At 42.1% G+C, this 19,051-nt stretch overlaps 1 protein-coding gene across 1 annotated transcript in view; it reads right to left on the reverse strand.

Moving 5' to 3' along the window:
- DNAH8 (dynein axonemal heavy chain 8) overlaps window positions 1-19,051 on the reverse strand; it is a 263,341-nt gene that overhangs the window by 128,929 nt on the left and 115,361 nt on the right. Inside the window, exons 41-48 of the mRNA XM_036414990.2 lie at window positions 17,189-17,413; window positions 13,608-13,780; window positions 12,104-12,282; window positions 6,020-6,207; window positions 3,202-3,288; window positions 3,001-3,108; window positions 2,010-2,144; window positions 456-617 (exon numbers count right to left, since the gene is read on the reverse strand). Of these exons, the coding sequence (XP_036270883.2) occupies window positions 456-617; window positions 2,010-2,144; window positions 3,001-3,108; window positions 3,202-3,288; window positions 6,020-6,207; window positions 12,104-12,282; window positions 13,608-13,780; window positions 17,189-17,413 (1,257 nt within the window). The remainder of the gene's footprint in view (window positions 1-455; window positions 618-2,009; window positions 2,145-3,000; window positions 3,109-3,201; window positions 3,289-6,019; window positions 6,208-12,103; window positions 12,283-13,607; window positions 13,781-17,188; window positions 17,414-19,051) is intronic.

A 19,051-nucleotide genomic window follows, 5' to 3' on the forward strand; every position in this document is an offset into this window, starting at 1 on the left:
TGTGGGCGTGAGCACGTGCCCACACAGAGCAGGCACAGATTAACCCGACAGACTCCTCCAGCTCCGTGCCCCAGGGAGGGACCCAGCCACCGTCGATACTGCCAGGTTGGACCTGGACCGGGGGCCATCCACCTCCCTGAGTTTGTGTAACTGAATGCACCCTCCCCACTGCCCCTGCGATTCTGGCCACAGCCCAGCCCTCTCACCAGGTGTACGCACCTCAGGGAGCCTCTACTGTGTGCTGTGACGATGGTCAGCCCATCCCATCCCGCTAGGACCCACACGTCCCCCCGAGGCCTCTCCCTGCATTGATGTGTTTTAATTGAGTTTCAACATTTACATCAAGTGAGACTAGTGTCATGAGTTTGTCTCTTAGAACGCGGACCTTTAACAACACGCGCCTCTCATTCCACTGATAATGGATTGTGATTGATAATGGATTAAAATCTCTTTACCTGCACAAGTTTGAGATTCCAGGGTGGGTGGTTTATCAGCCCCTCTGCCTGAACCTGGCGGGCCACGGCATCTTGCAGTTCCACGTAAGTGTTACTGTCCAGCTGCAGCCCGGGGAACAGGTCGTTGATTAAGCTGAGGAACAGGGGCTCGTCTTCGTCCACCTACGACGGCAGAGAGCAACTTACTCCTTCTGTCAGCAAACGGGCACGGGTCAGCCAGGACGCACACAGCACCATCATGTCCTGCCTAGAGGTCAGTCTTCTCCTCACCAGACCTGTAACCTCTGGGACTCACTCCCAAACACACCACGGCAGCCACGCTACCTGCAGCACTGCAGCCAAGGACCCCGGCATCTGGCGTCCTCTACCGTCTCCTGCTCCAAGGTGACTTCCCCTCAGTGCTGTCAGAGGAATGCTCTGCTCCTCACAGCCAGGTATGCACACCAACTTCAAACAGGCCGTTAACAGTCCCTTCCCCATGAAAATAGAATAGTAATATCTCTTTACTATAAGGATATATATCCATGCATGACTGGCTCACCCAACATCAGCTGGAAAACCAGCATCAGTGCTCTGACTTCTAAGCAGCAGGTTTGAGTAAACTGAGTCGAATCCTTCTTAGCTACACCTTTAATGCCTGATGATCACCCCACTCACAGCTGCTGACCACTTCTGATCTCGCCTTACTTTCTGGGGCGCCCCTGATGCTTTCTGGGATGCTTGTCTAGGAGTCAAGGATGCCATTATCCCAGGGAAGGAGCAGAGCACTCGGCATCAGAGTCTTGTGGATTTTTGTCCCAGCTTCTCAGCTGGCTGGGATTGCAGATGGCTTCTCCAGACTCCGAGTCCCATGCCCTCCTGGGCCATCTGTGTCCCACAGAGTGGCTGTGAGACAATACCCCCTGAAAAGGCTGTGATAGCAAGGAACTACACCAGTGTTAGTTTTTGTAACTGCAGTGTGAACTTTGAGAACCAGTTCTTCCTCAGCCTTGTTCCCCCAGGGCCTGGACACTACATGCAGCAGGGAGAGTCTTTGAATCAAGACCATGTGAACCTTTCCATCAGCCGATTCAGAACAACCTAGTCCTGGGGCAAGAATGAAAGCAGTGTAACAACTGTTGTCATCTCCACAGCAAGTTTCCTATGCATTCCGGGAAAACAGAAATAGTGTTGATGTTTGGGAAGAGACATAACTGACATCAGCTAAGCATAGACAGGCAGTGCAAAAGGTCCCGTGGTTCCCTGTGAACCAGGTTTCCATGTATGGAATATGCTTCATTATGAATAATGGTCAAGCACTGGACTGAAACCGGGGGGCTGAGGCCCACTGATGAGGCCTGTTCTGGGGCACACAACTGACAAGGGGTGCCCTTCCAGCCCACGCTGGTCAAACAGGCCATGAGGTTTTTGCCTTCTGGAAAAAACTCCCACTCCCACTGTTACTACGATTATTCATGTTCACAGCCTAACATGAGCCACCCCCGCCACTCTCCCAAGTAGAAAGAAACCAGGCCAAATTCTTGAAAGAGGAGTGAAGTCAGAGAAGAAAGATACCAGTTTTGAAAGGTTCATATCTCTCAGTCCTCTCATGACGGTGCTTAATTCACTATCTTCCGGTCTGGCTCTTTTCTGAGCTCCAAGGGTCCTCAATACAGATAGGATATTCCTCAACCCGAAGTCATAGTGAACCTAAGATGGGAGGAAGGGGAAAAGATTACCTAATTGAAACGCTCTCAGTGCAGACCCACTACATACATATAGTAGGTATTCTGATCCATATGTACTGTAGTTTTGGAGTGGCTGAGCTGCAAAGCTGAATTCTCCCACTTGTCCTTTCACCGAAAAATGATCCATCAGAAAGGTCAAGCTGTATGATAGTGTCCACACTTTTAAACATCGGTGGAGAATAAGACAGCCTGATTGCCGTCTGAGAGGCAAAAATACTTAAAATGCATAACCAACAGGTTATGTCCTTTGTGCCTCCATTTATATAATGTTTCTGAAAAAATTTATAGAGGCAGAGAAAAGATCAGTGGCTGCAAGGGGACAGGGATTTGGGAAAGAGGAGGCTGTGACTATGAAGGGACAGCATGAGGGGGCCTGGTGGTGATAGAAGTTCTGTATGTTGATGGTGGTGGTGATTATACAAATCTACATATGTGATAGAACTATACACACACACACACACACACACACTGAGTACATGATCAACTGGTGAAACCTTAGTAAACTCTGGATTTTGCCCATGGCCATTTTCTGGGTCTGTCATTGTACTATGGGTAGAAGATGCCAACTTTGAAGGAAGTAGGATAATGAATATATGGGACCTCCTGGCACATTTCTTGGCAATTTTTGTCGGATTTATAATTATTCAAAAACAAACAAGTATTCAAAATACGTAACCAAACAGGTCAAAATAATTAAGTTTTTATTTTAGAAAAGAGTCAAAGAGATTTTTAAAATGATTAACATTTTATGAAGGTAAAATTACAAAGTAAAAAATCAAGTTCTGTAGTTAGGGAGAAAAATAAATGGACAAAGTTACCTGCTTAGTAAGTTGTTCCTCACACAGTTTGTAAAGAACATAAAACTTTTGAGCCAAGATAACATTTTCAAGGAAACCACAGCTTGCAAGTTTAACTCGCATAATGATCTGGAAAATTAATACAGTGAGATTTTAAACAATGTGCATGAAAAACAATTAAAAAATGTAAATTATGTTCTGTTTTTAAATCCCAAGGCTTACCTGTCTATCAGGAACCATCATAGCAACAGTTCTAAACTGAATTTTTAAGTTCTCGGGCAGTTCCTGGCGCCCAGCATATCCAGGGTTCTAAAAGTTAATATTATTTCACTTTTATTGTTGATATAAATTTTATTTCATGAATACAAATACATTTCAGATCCCTAATTCAGATCCTAAGGTGGCATTGAGAAAAATATTAGATTCATAAAACCTCCCTCTTTTCTCAAAAATGTGCATTGGACCTTTGATATCTATCATTGTCACATAGCTCCCTTTGACATAGTTCCAGTTTCATTATACTAACACAGACACACATATTACCTTGTGAGCAAAAATTAGGCATCTGTTTATTGGTTAAGAAAATAGCAAAGAAAACCGAATACGTAAATACCTAGATAATTATTGAAATGTTATTGAAATAAGAAAAAAAAATGCAGGATTTCAAACTGATGGGTTTACTTAATTTTTATTTCCTCTCTTTAATTATCCTTTTCAGTCAGAATTACAGAATTCTTTGGCAGACAAAGTAGCATTAAAGAAACCCATGGTGGTGAAGGGAAATAAAAACGGTGGTGAAGGGGAAAATGCTCGAAGGGCCAATGTGAAGTGGGAGGAAGCTAAGGCCTCATGAGTAGCTGTAGGTTGAGGATGGGTCAGACCCAAGGTCCCAAGAGTAAGGTTAGGGATCCAAAGCGTAATAATTTAATATTTCATCTCATGAGAAATGATTGCATAGGCTACAACTCTCATCACCTACAGACACAGGTGATTTGACTTGGAAGGGATGTGGTGGTGTAATCTTGTCCAGCTCTACCTCCAATGCAGACATGCCAGCTAGAATGTCCCTGATGCACATTTGGACATCTGTAGCTCTCTGCACTGTCCATATATTGACCAGTACACATGTATGGCTATTTGCATGTTGATTAATTAAAATTAAGTAAAAATAAAATTATTTTGGGAAAGTACACTAAGAAACCCTCATTCTCTGACTATCAGATGCTGTCAATGAGCCAAATACCTTGCTGAGGCAGGATACAGAGATTGCTGGTTGCCTACCAATACTTCTCCTTTCTCTGTCCTCAGTCACACAAGCTCAGTTGCCAGTTAGGAGGGTCACTACCCAGATAAAAAACTATGTTTCCCAGCCTGCCCTGCAGCTGGTGTGAGATTAAATTCTACACCGTGAGACCCAAAGGGACACACTATATGAAATAACCTTGTTGCCTGAAGGGAGTTCATTCAATCAACTGACTGCAACAAAACAGAGATGCTTCGGTAACGTCTTAAGTCACAAGGTGACCTAGAAGTTGGAAACCAGGATGGAGTACCTTAAATCTTAAGATAATAACTCCTTGCGTGCCGTCACTATTTTTCATGTCTCAGCTATTCACAGCCTAACCTAGCATCTAATTAATATTTCCAATATTATTCTCAATCCAGGGATAATATTAAACTTTTAAATTATTCTATGTCACAGTTATCACACTGAGGGAATTTCTTCATCCCATTGTCTTAGTTATAATTGATCACTTCAGGATTATTATTAACTGCTTTCCTGGATATCAGCTTACCGTGAAACTTATCAGAAACTTTCTTTGTTTTGATTCCTATGATTGATCCACTAGGACACTTCAAACTTAGAGTACTTTGCATTATCTTGCAACTCAGAGATAACGGGATGAAAAACTTACATATGAACACATTAAGTAAAACTGGTTCAACATTAACTTCACTTCTCCAATTCATAAAAAGAATCTATTCACGTCTTTGGTTTTCTATCTGCACAACATTGTATCTCAAAGCCCCACCCTCAAACACATGGTTAATGAACTTCCACAATGCCTTGATATAGGAATTATTTTGGAGATTTTAAGTCATTCCCAGGATCTTTTATTACGTTTCAGAGAAAACCAAGCGTTGAGAATAACTAGTGAGAACGATGTCAGACAATAACACCTCTCTCTAACTGGCTCTGTGACCTGAGCTAGTTTTTTAATTTCTGCCTCAGGTACCTCCGTTATAAAATATGCACCATACAAAATGCAACACATGACTACACTGCCATGTAAATTGCTTGAACTAGCCGAAACCGGTTTGGCTCAGTGGTAGAGCATCGGTCTGCAGACTGAAAGGTCCCAGGTTCGATTCTGGTCAAGGGCATGTATCTTGGTTGCGGGCACATCCCCGGTAGGGGGTGTGCAAGAGGCAGCTGGTCGATGTTTCTCTCTCATCGACGTTTCTAGCTCTCTATCTCTCTCCCTCCTCTCTGTAAAATATCAATAAAATATATTATAAATAAATAGTATTAAAAAAATTGCTTGAACTAATGACTGTACCTTGTGTCACTTCTGGACAGAAACTCTGAGAGCCAGAGCATAATTCTTTATGTTTTGCTATTCCTTTGCTACAGCCACCAGCAAAGACTGACACAGTTCTGGAGCAGGGACTTTGTAAAGCAGGCCTGCCTTCTCCACCCAGTCCCAGCAGCAGGGAGAAACAAATCTTTGATGTTTTCAGCCACTAAGATTTGGTGATTGTTACTATAGCTGGCCTGTCTGATACAATACATAAAGCATTTAGCCCACTGTCTTACTCATAATAAGTGCTCAATAAACAGTAGCTATTATTATCATTAACCTATTACAATTTTATCTTCTGTCTTGTCTATTTTTACTACTCAAAAAAATCCTATGATAGGAAAGAGTAGCTCCTGAGCCCTGGATAGTCAGTCATTTACCCATGAGTAGATGCTTTGTTTCACTTAAGTCCATAGCAGTTAAACCAACCAAATTGCATTTAAAACCCCAGTTCTCACCATTGTTAAGAAGATTCCAAATTCTGGATTTAAGTCAACACAATCACCATCAGAAAAAATGAACTGTTTTTTTCTCTCTTTTCTTGCCGTCAAAATAATATAAATTTGTTGGGCTGCCACCGATAAGACGGGCAATTCAATTCTGTTAAACTCATCAAAGCAGCCCCAGGAACCTGACTGTGCAAGACCTGGTGTGAAAAACAAGTTGATTTGAAAAGTTTTACTTCTTGATAGCAATCATCTCTCCAAAGTGCTCGCAAACAATTAAAGGCTGAAATACAAGTTATATCAAGTTTCATATCTGCTGTTTAGAAAGACATATTGAATTCCAGTCATATTCAGAAGTTCCATTGTTTGTACATCAGCACCAAGACAATGAAAATAGTTCACTGCCAAAATGAAAGAGCAGACGCGCCACTGCATCCGGGGATGCTGAGGGTGCTGAGATTGGATTCACTCTGTAAGTGTCACCTCCGGTGGGGATGAGGGTGGAAGAAGCCGCAATGTTTGAGGAAGCTGACCAATAAGGAATGCCAGAGCCAGATCGCTCCGTTACCTTCTTGTTAAAATGAGAGAAGTATCTGGAGGCTGAGTAGGACAGAGAATGGCCGAAGGGATTTCTATTTATTGCTTACAAAATCCAGCACAAAGAAAGACCTGGATGGATATTGGGAACATTGTTCCTGTCTGATCTCGAAGGATGAAAACCTTCATTATCTTTACTTGTACAAAATGCTCTTCTTTTCTTTTATTACTATGCCCTCCCCCTCTAGTTTTTCTTCTCTCTCCTTTGGGAATTTCCATTTCACGGATGTTGGAACTTGGATAGCTACTGTTAGGAGCAAAAAAAAAAAAAAAAAAAAAGGATATTGGGGACTAGCTATTGTTATGAGAAATATTAGCCATGCTCTGTGAACCATGATTGCCTTGTTCTGGTTAAAGAAGGGACATTCTAAACTGGCGAGGAGTTGTACCGTCCCTCTCTCCCCCACCACCCCATCCAGGGCCTGAGAGTCAACTTTGGACCTGGGAGTCAACCTTGGAATTTGTCCATTCTCACTCAAGAACTGCCTGTTATCACGGAAAGATGAGCAACCTTGTTGCCCAGACAATGGAGTCCCCCCTCAGCCTGCACAGCCTGCTTCCCATGCCTGCAATCCCTACTCCCCATGGAACCCTTGTCCTACCTGTACAAGCAGCTGGTCTATGGGGGGAGGCAGAGCAGAATGTTGTGAATGACCTGCTGCTTTCCCACGCTGCCCACATTATCGGAATAAACGCCATCTATGATTCAATCCCGTCTCTGCTGAATTGGCCCAAGTGGTGACAGGAAGCCCGGACCCACTGGCTGTCTGGTTTCACTACTCCTATGACCCTTAAGGGTTTTTTGGTAAAATTTCCCATTCCTTTTTGCAATGTATTCTCTTGGTCACATATTCTAATTCAAGAGAGATTTTTTTCAATATCCAAACTTTCCAGTTGTTATGTTTTCATAGTAGCCTGTTTTTTTAATTGGCTACATGTGATACATTCTTGAATCTCTCTAAGCTATTAACTTCATTTACTTTTGAATTTTCTTCTGTTTTCTCTGTTGAACAGTTTACTGGTCAGTAGGTCTCCGCTGTTTTGGATGCGTCCCCAATTCCTTCAAATATTTTATGAGACTTTGTTATCTCTGCATAAGTTGCTTTCCTCTTCCCAAATGCAAATTCCTGTCTGTGGGATGCATGCCTGCCTCCGTGATTTGAGGGGAGGGATGGAGCCATAAGAGGGCTTGCTCTCCGGGGCTGGGGCCGGCAGTCTGTCTGGCCTGGGACACAGCTTGCCTGTCTGGAGCCCACCTCTGGGGTTAGTCTTTGTCAGGATTCCCACCTCAGATGGCTATGCTACAGCTTTTTGAGGAGGAAACATGCCTTTTCTTTGCCTTCTGCTCTCATTTCGGGATCATGGGGTTTACCTCGCTTCTCCCAACCGTCCCCAACCTCAAGCTGGGGGTGATCTACAGAAGAACCCTTCTCTTTGATTAGAAAATTATTCTCAGAGTTCAAAAATGTTTGACAGACAGGCAACTGAAAAGAATAATATAATGAATACCCATGTACCCACCTGTCAACTCCTAACAATTTGTTTCAGACTTTATGCTTTAGAATAATGTTAAAACTGCTGTTCAAGTCCATGTATATCCCTCTTGAATCCACACTCCCACCTTCTACCCTGAATTTGATACCAATGATTCCTATGCATGCTTTTAAGCTATTGCTCTTATGCATGTATTCATGAACAATATGTATTTCACATGCTCAAAGTTTATATGTGTGTCTATTCATCTAGCCAGCTGATGCTGTTCATATCCTCCTGAGCTAGGGGTGCAATCTCATGCTATCTGTTATGGAGCTGTTGCTCACATCCCACTGGAAGGAAGGGCTGGATGAATGAACGCATAACGTTCAATACAGGGAAGGCTCAGTGTACTTCTTCCCAATGGCATCATCCTTCTTCCCTCCCAGAGGAGACATATACATTCTCATGCTTTTAAAAATATGTTTGTATTGATTTTAGAGAGAGGGGAAGAGAGAGGGAGAGAGAAAGCGATAGAAACATAGATGAGAGAATCATTGGTCACCTGCCTCCTGCACACCCCCTACTGGAGATGGAGCCTGCACCTAAGCATGTGTCCTCACCAGGAATCGGACCGGACCAGTGACCTCCTGGTGCATGGCTCAATGCTCAACCACTGAGCAACACTGGCCAGACTATTTTCTTACTATCTATATCTGTATGTACATCTATGTAATACATACCTTCGGTTTTACCTACTTTTAAATTTTAAATAAATTTAACCAGCTTTTCGGGTTTTTTGTGAGACTTGCTTCTTTCCCTCTAAACCACATGTGTCAAACACAAGGCCCGCGGGCCAAATCCGTCCCGCCAGGCCTTGCAATGTGGCCCGCACCGCCCTGTCATCACTGCACTCCGCTGCGTTTCCATCACAATGACAGTTTATGACTGTTCAGTAAACCATTCGGCCCGCGATTTAGGCTGGATTTTAGATTTTGGCCCCTTCTCTGATTGAGTTCGACACCCCTACTCTAAACTGTGAGACTGCTCTACATCAATGCATCGTGCTGTAGTTACCCGTTTTTACCACTACCGAGCATTGTTATGCATATGATATATAAATCTTATGTCCACAATCTATGTATCAGTGTGTCCAGCCCACCAGAGAGGACACTCGAGTTATCGCCAGGTGTTTGCTGTATAAACAATGCTGCCATGAGCATTTACACACAGGCTCCCAGTGCATAAGTGCAGTTTACCTGAGCTGATATCAGCAGGTGGGAGTCTGACAATACACATGTAAGCTTTTTTTGTTCTAAAAAAGGTTTACACTGCCCCCAGGGTGGCTGTTTCTACGGCTCAACACCTTGCCAATGGAAAAAAAAAAAGGAAAAAAAAAAAAAAAAAAAAAGTCACACTGCTCCAGCTGGTTTAGCTCAGTGGATAGAGCATCACCTGCAGACTGAAGATTGGTTTGATTCTAGTCAAGGGCACATGCCTGGGTTGCAGGCTTGATCCCCAGTATGGGGCATGAAAGAGGCAGCCAATCAATGATTCTCTCTCATCATTGATGTTTCTGGCTCTCTCTACCTCTCCCTCCCTCTCTGAAATAAAAAATGTTGTGTGTTTTTTTTTTTTTATAAAAAGTCACACTTAAATTGTTCTTAATCTGGTGTGTACAAAATGGAATCCTCTTACAGTGTGCACTTCTTTGCTGGTCATCTGGTTTGCTTCACTTGGGTAATGCCTGTTTAAGACTTTTCCTCATTTTTCTATTGAATTATCTCTTTCTCACTGAATCATATCATATGCATTGCTCATGTGTTTGGGATACCAATCCTTTGTAGGCAATATATGTTGCTAATGCCATTTCCAAATTTCAGGCATGACTTTCTTTCTCTCTCTTTCTCTCTCTCTTTCTCTCTCTCTTTTACTCTCTTTCTCTCTCTCTCTCTCTCTCTCTCTCTCTCTCTCTCTCTCTCTCTCTCTCTCTCTCTTGTACCCACTGATGAAGAGATTTTTTTTTTACTCAGGGTAGGGAATGTATCAAATATTTTTCTCTATGGTTTGTGACTCTTATATTAAAAATCCCTTTCTATTCTAAAAAAAAAAAAGAGGTATTTTCCTTATTACCTTCTAAAAACCCATACAATTTTGCCTCCCACATTTAGATGTTTAATTCCCAGAACTGAGTGGTATACAGTGTATGGTTTAGGCATCCAATTTTTATATATGTAGGAACCCAGTCTCCTTTGTTAAATATTGATCAACTGCTGTCCCAGAACAATTTATTGTAAAGTCTGTCTCTCCATCACTGATTTACGGTAATACTGTGCCACCTGTCAAGTGTCCTTGGCCCATTTTTTTCATTTTCTATTATATTCCATTGGTCCAGTCATCAATCCTGCACCAATACCACACTCTTGAAATTACATTCTAAGTGATATCTTTCTGAAGTTTTCATTTTCTACCTGTTTTGGGCAGTTTATAAAAATAAAATTTATTTTGTTTTGATTTTACAGTCTAGAAAATTTGCTAAATTCTATTTTTCTATAGATCTTGTTGAATTTTTTTAAAAAGTGTGCCCTATCACTTGTGAATAATGAAATTGTGCATTTCTTTCTTTCCAATCTTTGTATTTTTGTTGTTGTTTCTTACTGCATTGGGTAGGATCTGAAGTACAGTGATGACTAGAACAAACAATAACAGGAGTCTTTGTCTTACACCTCCTCTCAGAAAGGATGCTTTCAAATGTTCAGCTGATGATGTTTGCTGTGGACTCCCTTTATCAGATGAACCATGTGGGGAGTATCTAGCGGAAGAACCTAAAGAACAAGAGTAAGAAACCTGAGGCCGGAGTCTGCTTTGAATGTTTGAGAAACATCAGAAAGGTCAATATAGCTGCAGGAAGGAGAGTAAGGGGAGCAGGGAGTATTAGGAGAAGGGTCAGAAGGTCAGACCAATTCAATGGGGAGGGGCAAGAGTGACTGTGAGACAAGCCAGGACCACAGGAGGGGATTGGTTTTTACTAGAAGGGAAGCCGCTGGGCAGCTGTCAGCAGAAGAGGGCCGTGACCTGACTTCCATGCAGAAAGGCTGCCGTGGCGCTGCTCTGAGGTAAACACGGAGAGCTCATTAGCAGGCTTATTGGAGCGGCACAGGTGAAGGGTGACGACTGCTTGCTGACAGCACTGAGGATCAGAGGTGCTCAGATTTGGGGTGCATTATGAAGGTCATAGTGTGTGCTGACAGGATGGATATGAGTATGAGAGAAAGAGCAGCAAAGGATAAGTCTAAGATTTTTCATTGAGCACCTGGAAGAATGACATGGCTACTCGGTGGGATGGGAAAGGCTGAGGATGGAGTAGGTGGGGGGGAAGGAAGATCACACGCTAGACCTACTAGACATTTCAGTGGAGATGTCAACCAGTAGATATCAGTTGTATATACAGACCTGAAATTTCAGGAAGTCCAAGCTAGAGATACCCATTTGATCACATAGGTAGTACTTAAAGCGAACGCATGTAGGTAGAAAAGGGAGGATGGCCAGGCACTGAGTTCTAAGATGGACGTGCTCTCTAACCTCTTCTCCTTGTCTATCCGAAACCACCGCCTACCTATCTTCCAGGATTTTCTCAGAATTTCCCATCTGCCGATGGCCCTCCTACTTGTCTTCCAGTGTGGCTATGTTTTTGAAAAGAAATCAATCATTTCAGTGGGATTTAATGCTGGAAGGGAAACCACATGTGTTTTGTAACCTTCATCTTATCTCCTCCACCATCGTTCCAGGCAGTCATAAATGGGCTCCATTTTCATAATCCACCACACATTCAACTCATGGCAATAAAATTGAGCCAGGGAAACAGATGATATCAGCCATTTCTGACCGTAAAACATGGCACTGTCATATGCATCAACTTATACTAATTTTGGTTACGTGGGAAAACATACTTTAGATATCAGAAGATTACACTAAAGTGCAATAAAAATAAAACCACAACAAATAGTGTCCATGTTTGACACTTGCCTTTAAAAATCCTGCCGAGGCCCCTGAAGTCCATCTGATCTGAGCAGTTGAACACGACCACGTATTTGCCCAAACAGCGTCCCATGTCCTTCGTGGTCTCCGTTTTTCCAGTGCCCGCAGGTCCTGCTGGGGCACCTCCCATGTTCATTCCCAAAGCCTGTGCCAACGTGATGTAGCACCTGCAGGCATCAGTCGGAGAAAGCATGGTGAGTACGGACAACACGAGACACCCCAGCGCAAGGAAAAGTCCAATGCCATTGTTATGGACCTGCTACTTTATTTTTTTAAATATATTTTATTGATTTTAGAGAGGAAGGAGAGGAAGAGATAGAAACATCAATGATGAGAGATTCATTGATTGGCTGCTTCCTGCACGCCCCCTACTGGAGATTGAGCCCACAACCCAGGCATGTGCCCTTGACTGGCGTCGAACCTGGGACCCTTCAGTCCACAGGCTGACGCTCTATCCATTGAGCCAAACCAGCTGGGGTGACCTGTTATTTTAGAATGTGAACAGCATCCCTAAGAGACAGGCAACCAAATGAGGCTGTGAGGCCGTGAGGGACTGCAAACGTTTCTCGGGACAAACTTCTAAACTCCCCAACAAGCTAGTTCGAGCCAACCCCAGCACACCACTGCAAATGGTTTTATTACGAAAAGTCTCATTCATTTAGATAAGCGTAAGGAATAATCTAATGAACCTCCTTGGATCTGTGACCCAGCTTCAGTGACATGTGTTTCACATGCAGGTAAAACTTACTAAAACTTTGTGACCCATGAAGCTTCACGTGTACACATCCATGGAAGAGAACACACGTTGACAAATGTATGGGGCAGGGACATTGGGCACATAAAGGGAAGTTGGATGAATCCAGAATTTAAATATTACAATTTTACCTGGAGGCAGTGCTATGTAAAATAAGGAAGAATTCATTGTCTTGTGGCTAAACTTAAGTCAATTCTACAAATATTTATTGAGTGTCTACTTGTGCACAACGTATTGAGCTGTTGTGAGTAGATAAAGATGAAAAAGGCCCAGTTCTTGCCTAGTGTCATCTACGGAAAAGACTGGGAGGGGATCTGCATTAACTGACCATTCAGACCTGGCCGAGAAATGCCACTTATGGTATCAGTGTCCACAACTCAAAAAACCAGGATCTAAATGAGATGATCTCCAAGGACCCTTCCTTCTTTGTAATTCTCATGACTCCCTTGATGGTCCTGGAGATAGGTTTCCATCTTGCAGCCTAAAGCTTGTAACTAATTACTCATAGCCAACATTCCAGCTTGCTTTTATTCTTTCATCTGTTTCTACTTCATTAAAATGTAATGTACATGTATAAGTAACAACTCTGGTTATTTCAGTGCTGGACTGACTTTGATGCGCTAGGATAGACCTAACACGACAGCAATAAGCTTTTTAAAATATTTCGAATACAATTTAAAAGCGATTTTAGGCACATTACTCAATTACAAAATGCAATTACAAAACTAAGTTTCCTACCTATCCGTTAACGGAGTGATAACAAGTCGATCAGTGCATCCCAGAAATTCATTTTGGTAAATAAAGTCAACATCTGTAATAGACACTACAGTCTGATCCAAATCTTCTTTAAAATAAAATCTACTCTGTTTTAGCCATTCAAAATCAGTTGCTGATTTGATGTGCATTTTTACCTTAAAAACATGAAATACAAAGACATTGCAAATAGCATAAACCACAGCATATGGGCAGTCTTTATTTGCTCATTCATGAACAGATTCTCTTTCATTTAAAGTATATTTATTGAATCCCTCCTTGGACCTGACACTATGCTGGGTAAACAGAGACACACATAGGCTTACAGAAAAGGACAAAAGACAAACAGATAAATAAGTAATTGTGATAAAGTATGAAAAGAAATTCAGGGTTTCTGAAAATAACTCGCAAGAGGACCTAACCTACTGTCAGGTGTCTGAGGGGCGTAGTCAAATGAAAAGAAAAAAAGAAAGAAAAAAAAACCTTCAAAACTAACACCTGGCCCTGGCCAGTTTGGCTCAGTGAATAGAGCCAAACCCGCCTATGGACCAAAGGGTCCCAGGTTCGATTCTGACCAAGGGCACATACCTGGTTGCAGGCTCCTCCCTGGCCTGGAGCCCCTGATCAGGACTTGTGTGGGAGGCAACCAACTGATGTGTTTCTCTCACATTAATGTTTCTCTCTGTCTTTCCCTCTCTCTTCCACACTTCCTAAAAATCAATGAGAAAAAAAATATCCTTGGATGAGGATTAACAAAAAATAAAACAAACAAATCTAACACCTGAATAAATAGCAGGAATTAGTCAGGGAAATAAAACAAAAGGTGTGGGTGATGGAGGAGTGAGAGGGCAAAATGCTTTAGGCAAAGGCCTAGAAGATCTGGTTGGCAGTTCAAGAAACTGAAAGAGCCTGGTCAGCGTGACTCATGGCTGAGCATCAAACTATAAATCAGGAAGTCGTGGCTCAATTCCCAATCAGGGCACACGCCCAAGTTGTGGGCTCGATCCCCACGAGGGGGTGTGCAAGAGTCCGCCGACCTATAATTCCCTCTCATCATTGTTGTTTCTATCTCCCTCACCCTTTCCCTCTCTGAAATCATTTAAAAATATTTAAATAAATAAATAAATAAATGACAGAAAAAGAAACTGAAAGAAGTTCACAACAGCTGAGGCATCCAGGACTCTGGACAGAGGAGTAAGAGTTGGGGCTTCATGGGGCGTGAGGAGAGGGCAGGGCATTGCTCTCGCGGCAATGGGAAGCCACTGAAGGGATTGAGCAGGAGATGCTCATGTGTGCACACACGCCTTCCTGCATCAGCACGATGGCCCAACCCATCAGCCTGCCAGGCACCAGTGTAGACCTGTGGGGCAAGCAATGCCAGGCTCCCAGCACCAGGGATGCAAGAGGTAGAGACCAGGAAAGCATGTTTAGGAACAACAACCCCCCACAACCACATTCTGAGGTGTTTATGACTCCACTGGCAAACTTGGAGAAACTCAGACCCTGCTCATGGAGGCAAATCAACATGGGAAAGTGGCAAATGGCCCCTTCCTGGCTCTGAATCCCAGTGGCCCACTCAGGTCATTCAGCTGACAGTGTTCAGATCTCTGTCTAAACAAGTCTCCACGCTATCGACAAGCTTGCTTTTCATTATTGTATTGTTTCATAGTTCATGACATTGCCTCTCTTCCAGGTAAGAATTCTGTCTTCCCTCCTAAAGCAAAGTTTGTATTTGTCACCTTAAAAGAGCTACTTTGAGGTAATATAACCCCCAGGGTCTCGGCTCTCTGACCCAGGACGCATAGCCATGGAGATGCAGTCAGTTAGCCACTTTCAATAATTTATTAAGATGGTGAGGAGGCAATGAAAGAGGATGAAGAAAGAATAGCTAAATTTTTATTGAGTTATTACTGCATAACATTATACATAAAAAATAAAATGCAAATATGCTGGCCAAGAAATCTCATTTTAGTTGAGATGCAATTGGATCATGAGTTCAATAGTAATTAAAACAAAAAGAAAACAGTTCCATGGTTTTAATTTGTATAGATTTTAAAAACCCATTCTGTATGGAAAGTAATGCTTTGCTCAGCATTTAAATTTATTTTTTTTAATATGTTTTATTGATTTTGTACAGAGAGGAAGGGAGAGAGATAGAGAGTCAGAAACATCGATGAGAGAGAGTCATCAATCAGCCGCCTCCTGCACACCCCCTACTGGGGATATGCCCGCAACCAAGGTACATGCCCTTGACCGGAATCGAACCCGGGTCCCTTCAGTCCCCAAGCCGACGCTCTATCCATTGAGCCAAACCGGTTTCTGCTCTGCATTTAAATTTAAAAGAAATGGCTTCTGTGGGACTTCAGCTTTAAGAATCAATGAGAAATATGCAGACATTTGCCTCAATAGTATGCTCTTAGCCAGTACAGGAATTTCTGGAGGTGGGTTTCAGTGAAAGGCAAAGTACTAGCATAAGGGAAACTGCAATTCAGTGAAAGCAAATTTGTAGAAGACCAAAGAAATATGGTCTAAGTATGCTTGATAATTAGTTTGATCCAGAGATCAATTCTACACCAGTGTTCATATACATATGAACAACCTGGGAATCTTGTTGAAATGTAGATTCTGATTCAGTACATGAGTTGAAGGAGTGGCGAGGGTCGGGGTGGGAAGGGGGAGAGAGGCTGGAGATCCTGCTTTTCTAACAAGCTCCCGGGAAATGGCAATGCAACTGGTTGGCATACAATACTTTGAGAAGAGATCTACATTCCAGGGGAATAAATAGACTGCAGGTCCTTCAATTTTCAATAATATAACTTATCTGACCAGAATTTCTGATATAAGTTTGAAACAGAATGCCTGTGATCATATTCTTTAAAAAAGGTCCAAAGTTGCATGAATTATGTGTCTCTAATAAAGGAAAGAGGTGCCTTTAAAATGAATCAAATAAACACACACAATATTAGTTAAAGACAAAGAGAGTTAAATGTTGGTTTATCAAAATCTCCTGGGGCCCCATCCTTATAACAGATAATCACTGCTTTAGGAAAACTTAGTCTTGCTCAAGACTGTATGTTACTAAGAGTGCTATCTAAAGGTAATTCAAATACTACTCCTCTTACTCCTGCCCTACAAAACCTTGGCCACACCAAGCCCATGATGCCCTGCTGAACACCATCAGTTGGACAAATACCCATGAGAGTTCTCTGATGCTTGATTCTATCAATATTTGACTCCTTCCCCATCAGCCCATCATAACTCATGACTAATCTCATCAAAATTGTATTATGACTCTTATTTGGTTAAATGAAATAATTAGTTCACATCACATCAATTGGTTCCAGACTTTCAGAATGGCAAATGTGAATATGCATATATAGTTGTTTATATAATCAAATATAGATATTTGTAGACATGGTACATACACACACATACCAGTTGTGAAAAAGGGTCAGGTAGATAAAAGGTTCATATAAGTTCATATAATAATTTTTCATTATTAGGAGCACTAAATTATTAACTAATACACTAAATTATTTAAAATTGAGAAAAAAAGAATACTTTACCAGGTCATCAAAAATATCTCTCTGATGCACATGGATAGTAATTAGAGTTTCAAATTTCACTCTCTCAAACTTGCTTAGGTCATGTGTTGTCTGGCTAATTAGAACATTTAAAATATCCAAAAATTTCTGGTTGGTTATTTGCATGATTTTCCTGTCATCTTTCGCATTATGTAGAGCCTCTTCTGAATCATGTGTCCACAGCATCTGAAGTCCCAGAAGCCCAACCTACAAATCCAGCAGACAAATAAGCCAACTATTTAAAACACACCCTACAGTGAAATGTGGTGGTCACTTACTCACATGAAGGCAAACAGGGTTTTACTCATTTTAAACTAAAAAAAAAGGGACATGCATTTCTCTGCTTCCAGAAATAGTTTTCCGTAGGTCTCTTTGCAACTGCTTACTTCCTTGCTTGACCTCCACTCCTTTTAATATCCATACCATTAGCTACATCTACTTTTCTGTCTACATACTTATCTAAAGGAGCAAGAGACAGAAAGTGAGACAGGTTCGAGAAGGCTGTCTTTGTCTCCTGATGAAGCTAAGGAAACTGTGAGAGAATGTCACTTCGCCTAGAATTTCTGCCCCAGAAAAGGGAGTCAAACTGATCGGACATCCCCCACCCTCACCTCCTCCATACAGCGGCGGTCCCCTGGGAGCATTTATTCATCCGCAAAGTAACAGATACAAAATCGTCTGGACCTAAAAGGAACCCACATTTGGCAGAGGACTGAAAGCAGTGTGTGTGGCATGTAGATGCTACTGGGCACTGCAGTGGGTAAGTAGGAATAAAACTTTCCCGCTAGAGCAGCGGCCAATCCCGGGGTCTGCTGGTGATGACAAATGAAACACCTGGCTAAGGTGAGAGACAGGATCTGGAGGAAACAGCCAGTGTCGGGAAGCTCCCAATAGCAAGCGGGTTCTGACCCTGTTGGCCCCAGAACGGGGCATTAAGATAGGAAAAGCAGAGAGAGACAATACAGAAACAGCAGAGTAAGGCTGATCTCCAGACCCTGAAACATCACTGCATAGGGATACATTCCAAACACGAATCTTTAAAATGACTATCTTGAGTCACCAACAAAAGTTTAAATTATGGTTTCTACTTAGTTTAAGCAGGCAGAGGATATAACAATAAAAACTGGAGGAGGCCTCATTAAAATAAAAAACAAAGTAAGAATGTTGATTCTTTGCAATATTATTAGATTCCTGTAATTAACATATTAAAATACTGAAAGGGAATGCACTAAATATTTATAGACATCATTTCCAAGTGGTAGGAAGATGGAAAATTTTTATTTTCACTTTCATAGTTTTCAAAAAGTTTCAAATGTTTGCAGCAAAAACCCATTGCATTCATTCATAGTCTTAGAAATGTGTTTTGGAAGAAAGCAAAGAATAAATTTTTAAAATGTCAAATAAAACCTTAAATTAACATTGTAGTGGACAAATTTCAGTTCTTTGGAGAAGTTGCTCTAAAGAGTAAGGTATATAGTAAATGAGTCTATTTGAATGAATATATATTCATTAGAGGCCTGGTGCACGAATTCGCGCACCAGTGGTGTCCCTTGGCCTGGCCTAAATGGTTCGTGCCGAAACCGACTCTCCGACATCCCCTGAGGAGTCCCAGATTGTTAAAGGGTTCAGGCCAGGCCAAGGGACCTCACTGGTGCATGATCAGTGGGATGTCGGCCAGCCAGAGAGGGACTGTGGGAGGACTCTCTTGCTCAGTCCTGATCAGCTGTATACCAGCAGCAAGCTAACCTACCAGTCAGAGTGTCTACATACTTATCTGCTCCCTGGTGGTCAGTGCATATCATAGTAGTGGTTGAGAGACCTTAGCATATCATTAGCATATTATGT

Source organism: Pipistrellus kuhlii, unplaced genomic scaffold (genome assembly GCF_014108245.1).
Source record: "Pipistrellus kuhlii isolate mPipKuh1 unplaced genomic scaffold, mPipKuh1.p scaffold_m20_p_5, whole genome shotgun sequence".
NCBI classification, from domain to species: domain Eukaryota; kingdom Metazoa; phylum Chordata; class Mammalia; order Chiroptera; family Vespertilionidae; genus Pipistrellus; species Pipistrellus kuhlii.